At 43.4% G+C, this 20,604-nt stretch overlaps 1 protein-coding gene and 2 pseudogenes across 1 annotated transcript in view; 1 reads left to right on the top strand and 2 right to left on the bottom strand.

The window, feature by feature from the left end:
- Positions 1 to 10,649, top strand: part of LOC139556246 (rho GTPase-activating protein 18-like) — a 43,630-nt gene extending 32,981 nt beyond the window's left edge. The window contains exons 3-15 of the mRNA XM_071369939.1: positions 318 to 541; positions 885 to 945; positions 2,654 to 2,820; positions 4,667 to 4,832; positions 5,531 to 5,622; positions 5,803 to 5,880; positions 6,120 to 6,279; positions 6,641 to 6,723; positions 6,824 to 7,030; positions 7,141 to 7,287; positions 7,773 to 7,900; positions 8,232 to 8,287; positions 10,419 to 10,649. Coding sequence (XP_071226040.1) covers positions 318 to 541; positions 885 to 945; positions 2,654 to 2,820; positions 4,667 to 4,832; positions 5,531 to 5,622; positions 5,803 to 5,880; positions 6,120 to 6,279; positions 6,641 to 6,723; positions 6,824 to 7,030; positions 7,141 to 7,287; positions 7,773 to 7,900; positions 8,232 to 8,287; positions 10,419 to 10,513 — 1,664 coding nt within the window. The 3' untranslated portion in view covers positions 10,514 to 10,649. The remainder of the gene's footprint in view (positions 1 to 317; positions 542 to 884; positions 946 to 2,653; positions 2,821 to 4,666; positions 4,833 to 5,530; positions 5,623 to 5,802; positions 5,881 to 6,119; positions 6,280 to 6,640; positions 6,724 to 6,823; positions 7,031 to 7,140; positions 7,288 to 7,772; positions 7,901 to 8,231; positions 8,288 to 10,418) is intronic.
- A 4,040-nt stretch (positions 10,650 to 14,689) lies between these two features.
- LOC139555855 (uncharacterized) lies at positions 14,690 to 16,832 on the bottom strand (annotated as a pseudogene).
- Positions 16,833 to 17,192: 360 nt separating this feature from the next.
- Positions 17,193 to 20,604, bottom strand: part of LOC139555854 (laminin subunit alpha-2-like) — a 146,923-nt pseudogene continuing 143,511 nt past the window's right edge.

Genomic DNA, 20,604 nt, shown 5'->3' with positions numbered 1-20,604 from the left:
TTCACATGGGTTGCAATTTTTTTAAATCAAAATGGGGTCGTGGGATAAAAAAAAATTGGGAACCCCTGGAGTAAGGGGTTAGGAGTGAGACATCCTTCCCTGTTTCATGTCCTTGTTTGTTTCTATTCCCACTCCTCGGTACAGAGAAATTGCATAATATAATAGTAATTACACAGAAATAATCTATGAATTAGTTTGTTTCTTTATTATTCAGTCTTTAGACCTAGACTTTACCATTGACATACTACAGCTCTTTTGGTTTATCATCAACTGATAAGACTCAACCTAACTGAACTTGTGCATCTGTCTGTCTGTAGAGGGGGAACAGGAGAAGGCATGGCTGACTGAGGCAGGGCTGGCCACTCTGTTTGACGAGTCGGCATCGGACCCCGAGGACATGATGGGGCTGTTGTTCACACTGACGCGCACACAGGCTGCCGCCGTAGAGAAACGTTTTGAAACCATCAGGAAGAGGAACAAGCAGCACCACATACCTGACGTCAGAGACATCTTCAAACTCCCAGGCACACTGGAGTCAAAGGTCAGCCTACCACAGGTCCTGTTAACACGCACAAACCTGGTTTTAGAACTCAATCATGCCTGAGATGCTTCACTGCAGAAAGAACCCATTGACTTGTTTACCACAGTCAGTTAACATCATTACTAATCACATGGAGATTGTCTGTTAATGGACACCAGAATGTGAGGTAATAGGTAACTGGATATCTTATCCTAATGTTTAGTCTGTTCACAATTGGTAATAGAAACATATTGACTTTCTACAATATCAGCAGTTACATAAACTTGTTTGATTCATTAATTGTGCAAAATAAGCTATATTGAATTCTGATGAGAGCCTGTTTTTGTTCTGTATTATGTTGCAGGAGGATGAAGCAAAGTCAACAGAGAGAAGTGAAAACAGAAAAAGGAATATTACGACAGATGGTATGTACCACAAGTTCTAGTAGGCGCAAGGGTCAATTTCATCATGTAAAAACTGGCACACTGGCAATATTTGAGGTGTGTCCTTAAAAACAAGCGCAGAAGTGAACATTTCATGCAGCACTAAAGGGAAGTTTTAAGACCTCCAAAAAGCAGGTCTTAACGGTAATGCAGTTGATAATGGCATTGATTTTGAGAGAGGCAGCGCAGCCTGTCCAGCCGTGACGCTAAGTGCCCATTGAAAGAGAGGTGTGCCTTTTTGTGCTGGTGAATCTCGTATTTTCTAAACATAAAAAACTATTGGTTTCCCCCATTTACACAATGATTGGAAGTCTATGAGTATCTGCTAGCATGCTAGTAGATACTCATAGACGTCCAGTCATCCACAAGTTCACCTGAGTCCGGGGAAATAGATATAGGGACTCATTGCCAAAATCCCAAAGTATCCCTTTAATCAAGGCTGGTTTCACATAGGTGCATCTTTTTATTATGTTTTATTGTCACATACACCAGATAGGTGCAGTGAAATGTGTTGTTTTACGGGGTCAGTCATAGTTGTTCGGAGCAAATTAAGGTTAAATGCCTTGCTCAAGGACACATAGACAGATTTTTATCCTTGTCGGCTCCGGGTATTCGAACCAGAGACCTTTCGGTTACTGACCCAACGGTCTAACTAGACTACCTGCCACTCCATTAGCCACGTTTTGAGTAAAGGGGTCTTAAATGGTCTACTGAGAGTGCCTTGAAATATTTTGGAGGTTTTTGCCCTCATGCTTTTTCATGATTCACAATTCACATACCTGCATACTTCATTTTGCTTGTTCAAGTAGACTATCCATCCCCATTTTCAAAAAGCACCCCTCATCCGATTACCAAAGGCGTGATCCTCCAAACTATTCAGTCCTATAATGCCATATCAACGGCAGATTATATTGAGAATGAATAGGCAACGATACAATTGACAGGAGCGTAGTATTTTGTAAAGACGTGCAAATGTTATGAGTAAAGACATTTAGGCCTACGTGTGCACACAGTGCCAAGAGATGCGATTTATGATATCATGCTTCTGACCCCATCCTATTTAGAAATGTTGTGTTTTAAAAAACAGATGGCTTGTTTTTCATTTGATTAAAAGCCAGTTATAGCCTCCCCTCAATGAAGGCTGTTTTTTTGTCATGCCAAATGCATTCGCCAAATAGCAGCATATCAATAAAGGGTTGAAATAAGACTGCTTTGAAATAAATATGAATCACCAAAGCTTTATCAAAAGATCAAGTTTGGAAGCAGCAAAACAGTGAGCGGACCTCCCCTTTTTATCATTATTTTAGCCTGCACTCGTTATTCATTTGGATGGTCGTAAAAGCCTCCATAGTCTACCTTAATATTATATGCCCACGGGGAGCAATTATGGTACCTGTAACGGTATTTTGACATAGTCTATATTAAAACAAGTTGTTGTTTCATTTTGATTCACATTGTATTATAATTATTCACTCTCTTTTTTTAAAGTCTTATCAATAGTGAATTCAATCTAGCTTATTGACAACGTTTGGCATGTCCATGGCTCAGATTCACACGTGTGTGTGTGTGTGTGTGTGTGTGTGTGTGTGTGTGTGTGTGTGTGTGTGTGTGTGTGTGTGTGTGTGTGTGTGTGTGTGTGTGTGTGTGTGTGTGTGTGTGTGTGTGTGTGTGTGTGTGTGTGTGTGTACAGGTCAGGTGGTGGGGCAGGGGAATGGGGCTGGCCCTTCTGAGCAGAGTGTGTCTGAACCTGAGACTGACATCAACCTAGAGCTGTCCTTCTCTGATCAGGCCCTCAGCTATAAGGAGGGCTCAAAGGCCAGCAGTGAGGCTCTGACGGACACAGACGATAAGCTACCTGTGAGTAAACATTAACACCACCACACAGATTGACTGAGCCTCTGAGCTGGAGTAAAGTTTACATGTCAAAACAGGAAGTGTCACTCGTCAAAAATATAAACACAACATGTAAAGTGTTGGTCCCATGTTTCATGAGCTGAAATAAAAGATCCCAGAAATGTTCCGTATGCACAAAAAGCTTATTTCTCTCATATTTTGTGCACACATTTGTTTACATCCCTGTTAGTGAGCATTTCTCCTTTGCCAAGACAATCCATCCACCTGACGGGTGTGGCATATCAATAAGCTGATTAAACAGCATGATCATTACACCGGTGCATCCTGTAATGGGGACAATAAAAGGCCACTCTAAAATGTGCAGTTTTGTCACACAACACAATGCCAAAGATGTCTCAAGTTGAGGGAGCGTGCAATTGGCGTGCTGACTGCAGGAATGTCCACCAGAGCTGTTGCCAGATCATTTTATGTTAATTTCTCTACCATAAGCCGCCTCCAACGTCGTTTTAGAGAATTTGACAGTACGTCCAACCGCCCTCACAACCGCAGACCAGTGTTTTACTTGCTATATTGTATTTACCTTTGTAAATTGTATTTCGATTCAGTGTCTATTTCTTTTATCTGCCAATAGGTGCCCTTCTTTGTGTGGCATTGCAAAACCTCCCGGGTCTTTGTGGTTGAATCTGTGTTTGAAATTCACTGCTCGACTGAGGGACCTTACAGAAAATTGTATATGTGGGGGACAGAGAAGAGGTAGTCATTCAAAAATCATGTTAAGCACTATTATTACACACAGAATGAGTCCATGCAACTTATTATGTGACTTGTTAAGCGAATGTTTACTCCTGAACCTATTTAAGGTTGCCATAACAAAAAGGATGCATACTTATTGAATCAAGATATTTATTTTCATTTTTTATTAATTTGTAATTTATGTAATTTATTATTTTTTTAATTAATTTGTAAACATTTCTGAACAAAACATAATTCCACTTTGACATTATAGGGTATTGTGTGTAGGCCAGTGACAAAAAATATATATATTTTAAATTCAGGATGTAGCACAACAAAATGTGGAAAAATACTTCCTGGAGGCATAGTATGTCGGCCTTACGCATCCGCGGTAGAAAGTGGCAGAGCTACAGCAGTGTTTGTCAGACCAGGAGACATCCTGAAAATCGGTCCTCTCACGAGAACGAATGTAGCGTTCCAACTAATATGACCACTGTATGGAAAGATGAGACTCCCACGAACACGATGGTGTTCTCCGTTTTGCCCATGACTCCCATGAGCCCCATGGGACTCATCTGAAGTCTGTACCGCCGATGTGCCAACTTCTGTCTGTAGCATCCGAACCGTTTGAGCTACAAACGAATTAAACCTCAGGAACAAGACGGTGTTCTGTGCCAAAACCTCAGGAACAAGACGGTGTTCTCTGTTTGTTCTACTACCCTCACAGGCGTCACGGGAATCGTCTGAATGTAACCCGGTATTGGTTTAAAAAATGAATGGAACTATGGAAGTAGTTTTTTGCCCAATGAAATGTCAACAACAAAAATCCTGAGCTTTCTTATATCTTGTTTCTTATATCCCCCCCTGCTTGTGTACTAGTGTAAGTTTTATATGACATTGAATGCTGCCGTTTGCACAGATGATCAATCAGAACCTTTGAGTACTTTTTGTCTAATACATTTTACAGTACAAACTATTCTAGCAAATTGTGCATTTTAGTCTCTGGCTCTAGGGACACCTGGTGGTGACATTAAAGTATAACCACAGATACTAAAATTATGTCGGGTTTGCTAACTTGCCTATGTTAACCTCTGCTTCTCTCTTCTCTGTGTGACAGAACTTCAAGCTAAGCAGAGACAAGACTGGGCTGACCAAGATGGGGGACCTGTCCCCTCAGGATATGAAGAAGGTGCACCGCCTGGTACTGATAGAGATGACCGCTCTGTTTGACACGGCAGGCATCGACCTCAAGGCCCACAAAGCAGTCAAACTCAAGGTCAAAGGTGAGCCAGTATGCTACAACTGTTAGCATGGAAGTACTATATAACAGTATATCTAAGTGCCCTAATAACTATCCCTTTAACTATCCCATTTATGAGCTATAGTTCGAATCAGAGTTTGATTATTTGTTATTATTTGGTTTCACATTGCCAAATGTCAAACAAACTAAAATGCCTGAACAAAACCATGTGTTCATGCAGGTAATTTGTTTATTGGAGAAAAATGCTCACGTTAAATCCATCTACGATTATCAAGAAGCATAACTGTGTGTCCCAAACTTCATAGGCCTAGTACTTTCACTTTGGTTTTCCAACAACATATGGGGGGAAACAGCACAATAATCATAAATGCGCTGCTACTCACATAATGTTTCAGGTATATGAAGTTATTTAATCCAATGCTCGCATTCAAGCAACCAATAATACCTGTGGTTCTTTCCCTGTATTTGGTCCGGACTGTGTTCTCACCTGTAGCGAAATGCACCATGGTACGAATGGACCACCCTTTTTGAGGGAACCATGGTGTATTGTTTAGTGCGCTCCCGAGGGCGGATAGAGTGTTGACACCTGTCCAAACGAACCGAACTAAGGGGGAAAACACGCCAGGGTTTGGAAAAAATGCTCCAAACCAATTTGGTGTGAAAACCCTCTTAGTCTCAGGAAGCTCTGATGAAATTAGGTTTGTTGTGTCTGTGTTCTAGAGTCTGGCCTGTTTGGAGTTCCCCTGGCCACCCTATTGGAGCAGGACCAGAGGAGACAGTCAGGGACCAAGGTGCCAATCATACTGCAGAGGGTGAGCAGCACAACCTCTCAGTAACAAAGTCAGGGATCCCGGTTCACTTTAATCATACAGTATGTCTAAATGTGTGCCTTGCAGTAGAAATCTCTGCAGTTTGCTGTAGTGGTGATGGTATTATCATATGTGCTGTTGATTTGGTGGTTAAAGCTTATAAGAGTGTTCTATTGTTTCCAGCTCATCTTTCACATAGAGGAAGAGGGTCTGGACACAGAGTGGCTTCTACGGATACCCGGATCAGCCACAAGAGTCAAGGTCATTGTTCATCATTGTTGATAGATGTTCTCATGGTTTATGCCTATACGGTGTCTGGGCAAGGATTTGCATGCTGTAAAATCAGCATAATGTAGCTATAGAGAAATGAACATTTGGCTAACGGAGGGGCTAGTGTGGTGACAGACTGTGTGGAATTTATGATGAGTGTTGTACTGTAGGCTTATGTGATGAAGCCTACAATGTATGTGTGTATATTAACATATGTGTCCTGCTGGCAGGCGGTGCATGTGGAGCTGGAGGGGAAGTTCTATGAGGGCCTGTTCTCATGGGAGAGTCTGAAGCAGCACGATGCAGCCAGCCTGCTCAAGCTCTTCATCAGGGAGCTGCCCCACCCACTGCTCACTGTGGAGTACCTCAGTGCTTTCATGGCAGTGCTCAGTCAGTCCCATTATATACTGCACTACATTATGCACCAGACTTTCCTTATGCTACACACTTTCTCACAATGGTGCACTATATGTATACTCCACAGGAGGCTGCTGAACGGCTCATAATAATAGCCGGAATGGCACAAATAGAATGGTATCAAACACCTGCATGTTGGATGTATTTGATACCATTCCACTAATTCCCCTCCAGCAATTACCACAAGCCCGTTCTCCCCAATTAAGGTGCCACCAACCTCCTGTGGTATACTCGTTCACAAATGTAGCTGATTCACATTGAGTTTTATCATATGTTGAGTTATGCGTTAGTAAACCAATCCATTGTGGTTGTGATTTGCTTGCTTGCCTTACAGAACTGCCCACTAAGAAGCAACAGTTGCAGGCTCTCAACTTAGTGGTTCTGCTACTTCCAGAGTCCAGCCGTGATGTACTGAAGGTAGATAGAACTGCTTTCTCTGTGCTAGTTCTCTAGCCAATACAGTGTAGACTCATGGTGTCTGTTGGACACAATGTAATGTATCTTATGATGGTTTCAGTCACTGATGGAGTTCCTTCAGAGGGTCATAGACCACAAAGAGCAGAACAAGATGACCTTGAACAACATTGCCGTGGTGATGGCTCCAAACATCTTCATGTTTAAAGGCTTCCGCAACAAGATCAGTATGCAGCAGGAATTATCCATGGCCACAGAGACCGCCAACATCGTCCGACTGCTCATCCGATACCAAAACCTGCTCTGGACGGTACGCTCTAATCTTCTACCTTTTTGTCATAGATACTTTATAGGCCTACTGTAGTTGAAATTGCACTTTGGTAGCATATTTGTAATGTTATTATACATTTTTCACTTCAGATTCCTAAATTCATAATGAACCAAGTCAGGAAACAAAACACGGAGAACCAGAAGAAAATTAGCAAAGACCGTGCCATGAGGAGACTCTTAAAGAAGATTGCTTACGACCGAGAGAAACCCGAAAAACAGGAGAAACCCCCCTCAGAGGTGAGAGCAGCAGAAAACAAAGGAGGACGTCTGTCTAGCACCTGTGTATGGTAACTGAAAAGCAGTTATGGCTGAGGGAACACCCATGCTCTTGAGTGAATCAAGAGGATAATATGTGAATGACTCAACTCAAATGCCTTCTGCACTTCCTGGTTCAACTGAGTTAAAAGGGAATGGCTCCCCTGTGACGCCTAGTGGACATATGTAGAACTGCAATGTTTTTGTTTGAAAAATTACTTAATAATGAAGAAACTGCATAATGTTTAATATGGATTTATGACGAAATTGAATAATTTAGCATAGAATTTGAATACCTTCAAAGTATATTGATATTGAAGTGCAATTTTCAAGAAACGCTTGATATGTTGAATAAGAATATTGCTGCTGTACAGTTTGTATTGGTGTAGTATGAAGTACAGTAGCTACACTATAGTGTGTACACTATAATGATGGTTGGAGGAGACATGTCTGTTGTCGATCCTTAGGCAGACAGTAGTTCTCAGGGCTTCATCAGGGTCCAGGCCCCTCAGTTCTCTAAGGTCTCCATGGCTGTCCAGTTGACTGAAGAGCTGCAGGCGTCTGACGTCCTCAGCCACTTCCTCAGCCAGAAGAGGTGAGACCAACACCCCTCCCTCTCCCCTGTCCCTGTCCTCCCTGGGGAACTACTGTCATGCCCGTCATACACCAAAGGATTGCATTCTGAGTCCAGCTAAATTACAGTACAGAGACCTTTACACCCTGTGTGTGGTATAACCGAGCAGCCTATGGAGACTGTTATTTCTGCTCCAACTCAGTTGAGTGACACTGCATGGCATGGCTCAGATTTCCCCACATCTGTTACATAAAACTAAAATGTCATAGCTCTGACATTGTATTGGAATGTCACTCTATATTTGTAACATGGGTTTTTATTTATCCCTCACTATGTCATCTGTGTGTTCTAGCTCTGTGTCTGTGAAGAGAGAAGACCTGTGCCTTTATGAAATAGGGGGCAATATCAGTAAGTTTTCCATGGTGGTGTGCAGTCATTCAACACACAAACCATCTCAAATACACCGAGTGTTCAGACTGACCAGGTGAACCCAGGTGAAAGCTAGGATCCCTTGTTGATGTCACTTGTTAAATCCACTTCAATCAGTGTAGATTAAGGGGAGGAGACAGGTTAAAGAAGGATTTTTAAGCTTGTAGATAATTGTGACATGGATTGAGTATGTGTGCCATTCAGAGGGTGAATGGGAAAGACAAAATATTTAAGTGCCTTTTGAATGGGGTATGGTAGTAGGTGCCAGACGCACAGGTTTGTGTCAAGAACTGCAACGCTGCTGGATTTTTCCCGCTCAACAGTTTCCTGTGTGTATCAAGAATGGTCTACCACCCAAAGGACATCCAGCCAACTTGACACAACTATGGGAAGCATTAGAGTCAACATGGGCCAGCATCCCTGTGGAACTTTTTCGACACCTTGTAGAGTCTATGCCCCGATGAATTGAAGCTGTTCTGAGGGCAAAAGGGGGTGCAACTCAATATTAGGAAGGTGTTCCTAATGTTTTGTACACTGTGTATTCTGTGGCATTAATATACAGTACCAGTCAAAAGTTTGGACGCACCTACTCATTCATGGGTTTTTCTTTATTTTTACTATTTTCTACATTGTAGAATAATAGTGAAGACATCAAAACTATGGAATCATGTAGTAACCAAAAAAGTGTTAAAACAAATCAAAATGTATTTGATATTTTAGATTATTCAAAGTAGCCACCGTTTGCCTTGATGACAGCTTTGCACACTCTTGGCATTCTCTCAACCAGCTTCACCTGGAATGCTTTTCCAACAGTCTTGAAGGAGTTCCCACATATGCTGAGCACTTGTTGGCTGCTTTTTCTTCACTCTGCGGTCCAACTCATCCCAAACCATCTCAATTGGATTGAGCTCGGGTGTTTGTGGAGACCAGGTCATCTGATGCAGCACTCCACCACTCTCCTTCTTGGTCAAATAGCCCTTACACAGCCTGGAGGTGTGTTGGGTCATTGCCCTGTTGAAAAACAAATGATAGTCCCACCAAGCTCAAACCAGATGGGATGGCGTATCACTGCAGAAAGCTGTTGGAGCCATGCTGTTTAAGTGTACCTTGAATTATAAATAAATCACAGACAGTGTCACCAGCAAAGCACCCACACACCATCACACCTCCTCCTCCATGCTTCACGGTGGGAACCACACATGCGGAAATCATCCGTTCACCCGCTCTGCTTCTCACACAGACATGGTGGTTGGAACAAGATTTCCACCGGTCTAATGTCCATCGCTTGTGTTTCTTGACCCAAGCAAGTCTCTTCTTCATTTGTGTCCTTCAGTAGTTTCTTTGCAGCAATTCGACCATGAAGGCCTGATTCACGCAGTCTCCTCTGAACAGTTGATGTTGAGATGCGTCTGTTACTTGAACTCTGTGAAGCGTTTATTTGGGCTGCAATTTCTGAGGCTGGTAAGTAATGAACTTATCCTCTGCAGCAGAGGTAACTCTGGGTCTTCCTTTCCTGTGGCGGTCCTCATGAGAGCCAGTTTCACCATCCCCCTTGATGGTTGTTGCAACTGCACTTGAAGAAACTTTCAAAGTTCTTGAAATTTTCCGGATTGACTGTCCTTCATGTCTTCAAGTAATGATGGACTCATTTCTCTTTGCTCATTTCAGCTGTTCTTGCCAGAATATGGACTTGGTCTTTAACCAAATAGGGCTACCTTGTCACAACACAACTGATTGGCTCAAAACGCATTAGAAGGAAAGAAATTCCACAAATTACCTTTTAACAAAGCCAAGAGCATGCAAAGCTGTCATCAGGGAAAAGGGTGGCTACTTTGAAGAATCTCAAATGTAAAATATATTTTGACATGATTCCATATGTGTTATTTCATAGTTTTGATGTCTTCACTATTATTCTTCAATGCAGAAAATAACAAAATAAAGAAAAATCCTGGAATGAGTAGGTGTGTCCAAACTATTGACTGGTACTTAAAAAATTAAGATATGACAACATCCTACAGTAGACTGTATTCAGACCATATTCAAAGCGTCACCTTCCCAATATGTCAGACAGTACCTGATTAGTTCTTTGCTGTGTGCTGTTCCTGAACAGAGGAGCGCTGTCTGGATGAGGATACCTATATGAAAGACCTGTTGGAGCTGAACCCCAGTGCAAAGTGGGTCATCAAGTGGGTCATCCAGAGATAGATGCTCACACCCTGCCAGCCATGTCTTAAAGGTCCAATGCAGCCATTTCTATCTCAATATCAAATAATTTCTGGGTAACAAATAAAGTACCTTACTGTGATTGTTTTCCATTAAAATGGTAAAAAAGAAACAAAAATAGCTTATTTGCAAAGGGCAATTTCTCAAGCATGAATTTTGATAGGACTGTCGGGTCAGAGTGAGGGGCCTGATTGCACGAGCGTAATGGGAGGGATATGTAACCTGATAACTAGCTGTTATTGGCAGAGAGGTTTGAAACTTATACCGCCTGGTGATGTCGCTAGGCAGGCCTCACTCCATCCCACTGAAACAGGCTGAAATTTCAGGCGGTCTTTTCAAACGGCTCTTACACTAAAAGGGCATTATCATAATTTTTACAATTTCACAGAATTATTCCAACCTCATAGTGTGGAAATATACATTCACTGTCCAGTTTATTAGGTACACCCATCTAGTACCTGGCCGGACCCCCCTTTGCTTCCAGAACAGCCTGAATTATTTGTGGCCTGGTTACTACAAGGTGTGGCATTCAAACGTTGCTCAATTGGTATCATGGGTCCTAATGTGTGCCAGGAAAACATTCAACACACCATTACACCACCGGCACCAGCATGTACCGTTGACACCAGGCAGGATGGGTCCATGAACTTATGCTGCTAACGCCAAATCCTGATTCTGCCATCAGCATGATGCAACCGGAGCCGGGATTCGTCAGAGCAGGCAATGTTTTTCCACTCCTCAATTGTCCACTGGAGCTGCTTTATGTTTTTAGCTAAATAGGCGTGGAACCCGATGTGGTCGTCTGCTGCAATAGCCCATCCGTGACAAGGACCGACGAGTTGTGAGTTCCGAGATGGCGTTCTGCACACCACTGTTGTACTGCACTGTTATTTGCCTATTTGTGGCCCGCCTGCTTGCGCGATTCTTGCCATTCTCCTTCGACCTCTCTCATCAACGAGCTGTTTTCGCCCACAGGACTGCCGCTGACTGGATGATTTTTTCGCATCATTCTTGGTAAACCCTAGACACTGTCGTGCGTGAAAAGCCCAGGAGGCCGGCCGTTTCTGAGATACTGGAATCGGCGCGCGTGACACCGATGATCATACCATGCTCAAAGTCCCTTAGCTCACAAATGTTTCCCATCCTAACGTTCAATTGAACCGTAACTGAATGCCTCGATGACTTTCTGCCTGCTTTATATAGCAAGCCACGGCCACGTGTCTAATTGTCTATTGGTGCGATGCATCTTTGTGAACGGGGTGTTGTACCTAATAAACTGGCCAGTGAGTGTATATACAACACAGGATAATCACGTTTTTGAGTGCACTGGGCCTTTAAAGGATAATGGACTGGGGTAACTTTAAGGCTGACCACTGGACCCAGCGGGACAGGTATTACAGAAGTGTTAAAGTTGTTGTCCTTTGTGGTGCTGTAGTTTAGAATACAGTTTAAGTAGATGAGGGCTCTTCCTCTGAAATGGATGCCCTGTGGTGTGTTAGGTCCACATGTGTGCAGGGTACTTACTGTTTGGGATAAAGCACTCCCCTGATTGACATGTATGCTACTGGAAGTCCAACTGTCAAGAGCTTGAGGAGTTGAGGAGAGCCACTGAACAATAATCTGTGGTGGTAATGATCAATACAGTAAATGCCCCAAACCAAGAAAACAACAGTTGAGGAAACAGTATATTGTAATGGATTGCTCTAAAAATTACGACGACAATGTTTTTACATTCAATGATAGACATTTAAGACATAATTGAAACACTAATAGGATTTTCTTTACTCTGCAGCTTATTCCCCATTGTAAGATAATTAACACGTAGCATACAGGCCTCCCCAAACTACCAGGGTCAATTCTATTCTATTTCCGTTTCAGTCAATTCAGGAAGTACTCTGACATTCCAATTCTCTTCAATGCTTTTCAATTGGGAAAAAATGGAATTGGAATTTGGTTTACTTTCTTAATGGACTATAATTTAAATGGAATTGACCTCAACCCTTGACCTCAACCCTTCTAGCTAAAATTGTGTTAATATGAATATGTGTTGGGTAGATCTCAAGCTGTGGTCCTAAGCTAGCATTCCAGGTCGCTTCCTAATAACATTAACATGTGTAGTTCTCAAAAGGTACTTTCGATGGAGGGATCCGTTTTGAATAATGCAATGTATGTCCGATCATTTCAATTTAGAAAACATGAATAACATTATTTCAGATATGTACTGTATTTTATACACTTTATACACTCTACCTGCCGTTATGTTGTTCTTGGTACTGTGAATATGACTTGAAAGATGTCCCATTTCATGTTGTATACTGTATGTTATACTGCTTCTGAAATTACCACTAAACGTTTTGTAAATAAATGTGTAATTGCTCCTATTTAGTGTGTAATGTTCTCATGTATACACAATAAAATACATTAAAAACAACAATAATAGAAAATCAAAGGGAATATATTTTTCCCAAAGGAGAATATTGTGTTCTGTTTTGCTTGTGCCTACATGAGTAGTCCATGTTTCCTTTGATGGGCCTGTATCGTGGCCTGGAGGGCTTGGCTGTAGTGGTGGAAGGGGACTTGGACAAACTGAGGTGGCTGGTGCTGGCTAGACTTTACTAGGCCACACACAGAGGTCACCATGGCCTGCAGGGGGGACACAGAGAGACATGACGCCACATGGTCATATTTTGAAAGTCAGAAGAAAATGTGTGCACTTGTGGGTTGGAGTGAGCTTTGTGCAGCATGCTAACCTTTACTGTTGTTTCTTTTCCACGGTGTCATCCAGAATACTTGTCATGTGATGTTCTTAAAAATAACAGATTTCTGTTGGAGAGCCAAAGAAAACAGAAAGGTCAAGGGTATACTGTAAGCAAGGTTACGTTTAGTAGTCTACAATTTACAGGACAATTTGTGAATCATTGGAGATTATATTGAACATGACAACAAATGTGAACTCTGCCTGGGGGGGTCATGCGCAAACATCTGAGGGAGAGAATGTTGAACATTAGATACATTAGGTACATTAGAGAATGTTGAATTTAAACACCTTTTTCTTGCAATCTAGAGACATAATAATTATTAAAAATTCGATGTAATTTAAAAATATTTTTCTGCATATCTAAGCATACCTCTTGAGCTATCTGTATCCTCCTGACTGCCTCTGTCCTCCATGTATCTTTAAACAGAACCCCACCTAAACATTGCTACACAATGATGTCCCCAACACAAATACAACAAGCAGTTTGAGATGTAAATGCTAATGCCGGGTGGAGATTATAAGAGTACATGGCTATTTAGGCCAGATCGTTCTTCAAGACGTTCAAAGATAACCAGCAGGGTCAACAGTTCAACACCTCAGGAGTAAAATCAATTGGCTTTCATAGCTGAGCATTCAGAGGTCAAGAGAGGTAGAGAAAGAGAGCGGTCAAGAGAGAGAGAGAGAGTTGTTCTCACTTTGAGCTATGTTATCATGTTCGCTCCAGCTCGACTCTACACACAGTTAAGACATCATACCTTACTTGACTGGGTCATGGTGATGTCCACGCTGTCTGTACACCAGTGCTGAGCTGGAGTGGAGCTGTCGTAGAGCTCCAGGGTGGTTCTCCTCTCTCTCTGCCCCAAGGAGAGCACTCTTTCCTGGGTCAGTCTGAACAGAGCCCTCATCATGACGACCGATACAGAGCAGTACAGGATGGATGAATCAGTTCTACTTCTACACTGGGATGTAGTGGTACACTCACTATAATCTCACTTCCTTAAACGTGATAGTACTAATAGACTGGGAGGCTGAAGAAAGCGTGTGACCCGGCCGAGGTTGATCAGAACCCGACTTGTGTCCAGGTGGCATAACGCTGCGCCCCAAGGATCTCCTCTCTTGATCCAGAGCCATATTGAGGCTTTTTCAGCTGCCTTGATGTTGTTGCTGATGGCTCTCCTCATCTTCGATCCATTGATGATGATTGTACTGTAGGCTCTGTAGAGGGATTGCCCAGCAAAACCCCTACAGCCTACCTCGATAGGCACACACCTAGCCTTCCACACCCTGCTTCCAACAGTCGATAACCAGTCCCTTGTACTTTGGATTTTATTTTGGATTTTGAGCCTGGCTGCTCTCCAGCTCAAACGAAAGTGATCTTCTGACAGTTGGGCCGAGCTCGCTTACACTGCCTGCTCCTACTTTGCCCAGGCTCTTTGCTGTCTCATTCCCACTGCTCTGCTGGACCTCTTTCACAGCTGCTCTCACCTCCTCCTGAACCAGCCTGTGTCTCTCCTTCCCCTTGGCAGTGTTGTTTCACTTCCCTCGCCCGAGTGACCTTGAACTCCTCTTCCAGGGACTTCAAGGGCAGCCTCAGCTTGTTGCTGTTCCCATAGAGAGCGATGCTGCTAAAGCTTCTGGACAACCCCAGCCACCTTTGGAGATGGCTGCTGACCTTCCTCTCCAAGTTCTTGACTGTGGAGATGGTGACTTCATAGATGAGCGGAGGCCAGAGTATCCTCAGGAGGATGCCATGCTGATACATCCACGCCTTGAACTCTCCGGGCAGTCCTGACCGGTCAACCGCTCTCAGCCAGGTCTCCAGCTCCTGACAGGTGGACTGGATTGATGTTGTGTTGCTTTTAAACACCTTGCCAAGGCTCTTCACTGACTTTTTCGAGACTGTGGGGATTGGTGTTCCTGCGATGACGAAGTGGAATCTGTCTACGACCTTGACCTTCTTCATCAACCTCAATTTTGTTGGCTTGAAGCTCATTCTCGCCCATCCAATTAGCTTCTCCAACCATTACAGAATCCACTTGCTTCCTGGCAATAACTCTGTGGTGTCTGTCAGGTCGTCCATAATGGCTCTGATTGTTGTTGGTTGCACCCCAGCTTCAGCAGACTTCACGATCATGTTCATCGCCAGGGCAAACAGGATCACGGGGATGGTGCAGCCTGTGATGATTCCCACCTCCAGTCTGTACCACTGATGTTACTGACCCTGATGAGACTCTCATGCAGTACCTGTTATAGTAGTCCAGGATGAGGTCTTACACCGTCTGGGACATGGTGTTTTGTCATTGTAGTCTGCACCAGCTTAAGAGGGATCAATCTGTAGTAGTTGGCAAGGACAAGCCAGAGCACTGCCAAGTCACCCTTGTCCTCTTGCGCTTCTCTGAAGAGCTGGGTCACCACACCTGTGTGCTCCAGACACCTAGGACCCTTTTGGACCGATGTACCAATGTAGCCATTCTTAGAGAGGAAGTCTTCCAGCCGCCTGGCTACAATGCTGAAGAAAATCTTCCCTTCGACACTTAGCAAGAAGATGATCCTTAATTGGTTGATTCTCTCAGAATCCTCTTTCTTTGGGATCCAACTCCTTCGGCGAATCTCTACTGCTGTACAACCTTGCCTCTCCTCCAGATGACCTTAATGATCTACCAGAGCCACTTGTGTAACAGATGGCAGTACTTGTAGACCTTGTACGGGACTCCACTTGGTCCAGGAGCTGAGCTAGACCTTGCACTCGTCACATATTTCTGTACTTCTCTTAGGAGTAGTTCCCTGTTGTCAAACTCTGTGACCGGTGCTGGTGGGTGTATCAAGATGTTACACTGACCCAACTCCTGCTCCTTGTCGGGGTCACTGTATGTGCTCTGGATGTGCTGGTCAATCTCCTCTTTGGAACAAGCCAGGTTTGCACTGAGCTTCTATCCTAGTAGCTGCTTTGTGAAACCAAAGGGATTGCCTATAAAGGCAGTCCGCTTCCAGGCTCATTCTTTCCGCCATCTTCTATGCCATTCAGCCCTACGCATCTTTCTCAAGATGCTCCTCCCTGGCCTCCTTGTGCTGTTTCTTTGTTTCTTGAGGACATTCAGTTCCTGCCTGATCTTGTGGATTTTCGCAGCTCTCTAGTTCATGGTGTACGTTGTTCTCGTAGACTTCTGCTTCACTGCGCCAAACCTTGCCGCTGCTAGGCTGACTAAGATTGTTGTTATAGTTTGTAGCCTCCTGTCTGCATCTCCCTTTGCTGTTGCGTCCAGCGCCTTGTCTGTATTCTCGATGAACTGTTACCACACTTGTCTTGCAGGTTTGCGGCCACTTGATGCAAACCTTCTCTGATGATCTTTCAGGAGGGACTTGTTGCAATGCATGGAGGCTCTGGGCTCTGTGGGGTAACTCTGGGCCTGGCTCCTCCTACTTCTCACCAGGTTTGCTACCTGTGCGTTGTGTTGCTACTTTCCCCTCCAAACATTTAATCCAGATTTAATGAATCTTTAGGCCTTGGGCATTCCTGCAGACCTTTCCACATACACATTCCATGCTCGTAGTCGGTTCTCCGTTTCCATGCGTCGTTAGCCTTTGGTCCGTCAGATTGGGGAGCTCACCACCCCCCAGGGGTGTTTCCCAATACAGCTCATAAGACTGAAATGAATCAGAACAGGTAGTTGTTGTAGCACTGAAGACATTTGTAGAGATGAATTAATCATTCATACATCATGGTATTACAATAAAAAAAATGCACTTCCCAATAAAATTACAAACATATGTGTTGCTTAGCATTTTATTTTCACAATACTTCCCATTTCAGTCCAATTCACTGTTTGCTGCATATATATTAGACATAGCCTACTGTAGAATATACATCAAATAAAGTGTGTGTACCAGAGTGACAGTAAGAGTTTCTTGCTTCAGAAGGTTAGGAAGAGCAGCAAACTAAGGCAGTTCCTTGTTGGAGGAAATGTTGCAAGACGAATCTATTGGATATGAAGCAGATGGAAATCCTCAAGATCCCAAGTGTAAGTTAAAGGCCATGGTTTGACATTGTAATAAAGACAACACAATTATTTGATTGCCTTAAAAGCATGTATTTCAAAATGCTGGTAGTACAAATTCCAACCACAACATACATACGGTATGCTACATCACATGTAGTTTAGACAGACAGACACAGGAGGCTTAGTACATACAAGACAATATAAGAGGATCTATAGTCCTTTAAATGAACCATGATTTCATACTATGTCTTCCTAAAGTTTCCACTCACTTGTATTGTATACTTCACACTCTTAGAAGCAATCCAAACCCTTGGTATAAAGCTGGTTGGCCCGCTGATCCAGAATGAGGGAGAAGTTACAGTCCTGTAAGTTGTGTTTCCATGTGTTTTGGTGCTGCTGCTGTACCTCTGGCAGTGACAGGCTTTGGTAGTCTGTGTTTAGGCTGCATTGGCTGGGCAGGTGAGGGGTTGAACCCACTTGAACTCCAGGCCCTCGTTGAATTGAACCTCCAACACTTTAGATGCCTTTGTTATCTTCAGGTTGCGCATGCAGCCTTTGAATGAAGTGCTGGTAGTCAGGCCAAACTGCTTGAGCCCCTCTGGAAAAGAGATAAAAGACAACAGTTGATTTATGACTGTAATTTTCTGCCCCGTTAAACAAATTCATGATTCTATTTCATGAGTCAGGAAGCCGATGACTGCTGGAGGTTATAACTTTGATTATCTCCTGAGGTTTAGATAGGAAGTAAATCACAAACATCTTCAACGTTGTAGTGAAGCATGGTTTGGCACAACTTTAATGTCCCACACAGTATCCAGGGTCATGTTCAGGAGTGATTCCAGAGGCATGTCGGTTCTACATGATGTTCTACATGATACAGTTCTAACTGAATGTTTAATGTTCCACAACGGTACCTCTACTGAACATGTCCCAGGTGCCTCTACTGAACACGTCCCAGGTGCCTCTACTGAACACGTCCCAGGTGCCTCTACTGAACACGTCCCAGGTGCCTCTACTGAACACGTCCCAGGTGCCTCTACTGAACACGTCCCAGGTGTCTCTACTGAACACGTCCCAGGTGCCTCTACTGAACACGTCCCTAAGGTGCCTCTACTGAACACGTCCCAGGTGCCTCTACTGAACACGTCCCAGGTGCCTCTACTGAACACGTCCCAGGTGCCTCTACTGAACACGTCCCAGGTGCCTCTACTGAACACGTCCCAGGTGCCTCTACTGAACACGTCCCAGGTGCCTCTACTGAACACGTCCCTAAGGTGCCTCTACTGAACACGTCCCAGGTGCCTCTACTGAACACGTCCCAGGTGCCTCTACTGAACACGTCCCAGGTGCCTCTACTGAACACGTCCCAGGTGCCTCTACTGAACACGTCCCAGGTGCCTCTACTGAACATGTCCCAGGTGCCTCTACTGAACACGTCCCAGGTGCCTCTACTGAACACGTCCCAGGTGCCTCTACTGAACACGTCCCAGGTGTGATATGCTTGGTGAGTACTGTCGTATCATGTACCTGTCCCAGATATCAGTGGTGTTGGACCTGGCGTTGGGGCTCTCTGCTTCCTCCTTCCTGCCGTCCATCTATTTTTATTTCACCTTTATTTTGACAGGGAGTCATTATACTGTCATAAAAATTAGATCTGTGAAACTTGTGTACAAGGAGTTATTATATTTTGTGATTGATAGGATATATTGCATTGTGGGGTCAGGAGTTTTTCCTGACCAGGATCTTATAATTATGTTACTATAGCCCGGTCAGGAAAACCCCAGGATCTTATAGTTATGTTACTATAGTCTGGTCAGGAAAACCCCAGGATCTTATAGGTATGTTACTATAGCCTGGTCAGGAAAACCCCAGGATCTTATAGGTATGTTACTATAGCCTGGTCAGGAAAACCCCAGGATCTTATAGGTATGTTACTATAGCCTGGTCAGGAAAACCCCAGGATCTTATAGGTATGTTACTATAGCCTGGTCAGGAAAACCCCAGGATCTTATAGTTATGTTACTATAGCCCGGTCAGGAAAACCCCAGGATCTTATAGTTATGTTACTATAGCCTGGTCAGGAAAACCCCAGGATCTTATAGTTATGTTACTATAGCCTGGTCAGGAAATCCCCAGGATCTTATAGTTATGTTACTATAGCCCGGTCAGGAAAACCCCAGGATCTTATAGTTATGTTACTATAGCCCGGTCAGGAAAACCCCAGGATCTTATAGTTATGTTACTATAGCCCGGTCAGGAAAACCCCAGGATCTTATAGTTATGTTACTATAGCCCGGTCAGGAAAACTCCAGGATCTTATAGTTATGTTACTATAGCCTGGTCAGGAAAACCCCAGGATCTTATAGTTATGTTACTATAGCCTGGTCAGGAAAACCCCAGGATCTTATAGTTATGTTACTATAGCCCGGTCAGGAAAACCCCGGGATCTTATAGGTATGTTACTATGGCCTGGAGTCTTTCCTATAGTTATAGTTCTATGTTTTGAGTGTCAGAACGTACCTGCTTTAACATATCCAGTGCCATCGAAGTAGGTTCTCTTCTCAGTGCTGATGAAACAGCTGCCCTCTTGGTGGTTGGAGGTGGGCGTGTCCATGTCCAACACAATACCCAGCATCTTAAAGTTCCTGATGCAGCCATTGATACTATACAAGACCTAGAAGGACACAACACACCTTTAACTATGCTATAACATATGACTTAACACTGAGAAGTTTGATTTACTGTTGAATCTATCCCATAAATTGTAAATGATTACTTCTAACATCAACCCTTTCAACTGATCATATGTAAATACATACAAATACAGTAATACAGTGTATAAAGCTTTGTGTTTTACTTCCTACAAATGAAGGAAGCGTGTATGAACGTACTGGTCCGATCCTCTTGGTTGTGTAGTTGACAGGTAGGCCACCTATGTACAGCATGCCAACCACATCCAGGATGTCAGCCTTCTTGGGGCTGGTGGTGTGCTTGGAGTAGCGATTGTCTATCACCAGTACACCTCTCTGTTTCTCTCCGAATCTGAGACAGCAGAAAGAGAAAGATTCAGGGGTAAATAAGGACAATAACAATACATATCTTTAATACATGATGGAAATTAAAAAAACTGTAGTTCCTGATTACTTTGCTTGCCTCCTGTTTTGGTCAATGAACTAGTCAAATAGAAAATTATGTGGTTTTGTAGTTGTGTCATTGTGACACAGTATTTAGCTGTCTGCTCTCACTATCTAAACTCACTCAGACAGTGAAATAGAACTGATGGTAACTGCCAACAGACTGTACACCCTGCTAAATTA

The sequence above is a fragment of the Salvelinus alpinus genome, chromosome 27 (assembly GCF_045679555.1).
Source record: "Salvelinus alpinus chromosome 27, SLU_Salpinus.1, whole genome shotgun sequence".
Lineage (NCBI taxonomy): Eukaryota > Metazoa > Chordata > Actinopteri > Salmoniformes > Salmonidae > Salvelinus > Salvelinus alpinus.
The sequence above is the reverse complement of the archived record's forward strand: the minus strand, read 5'-3'. Positions and strand labels throughout refer to the sequence as shown.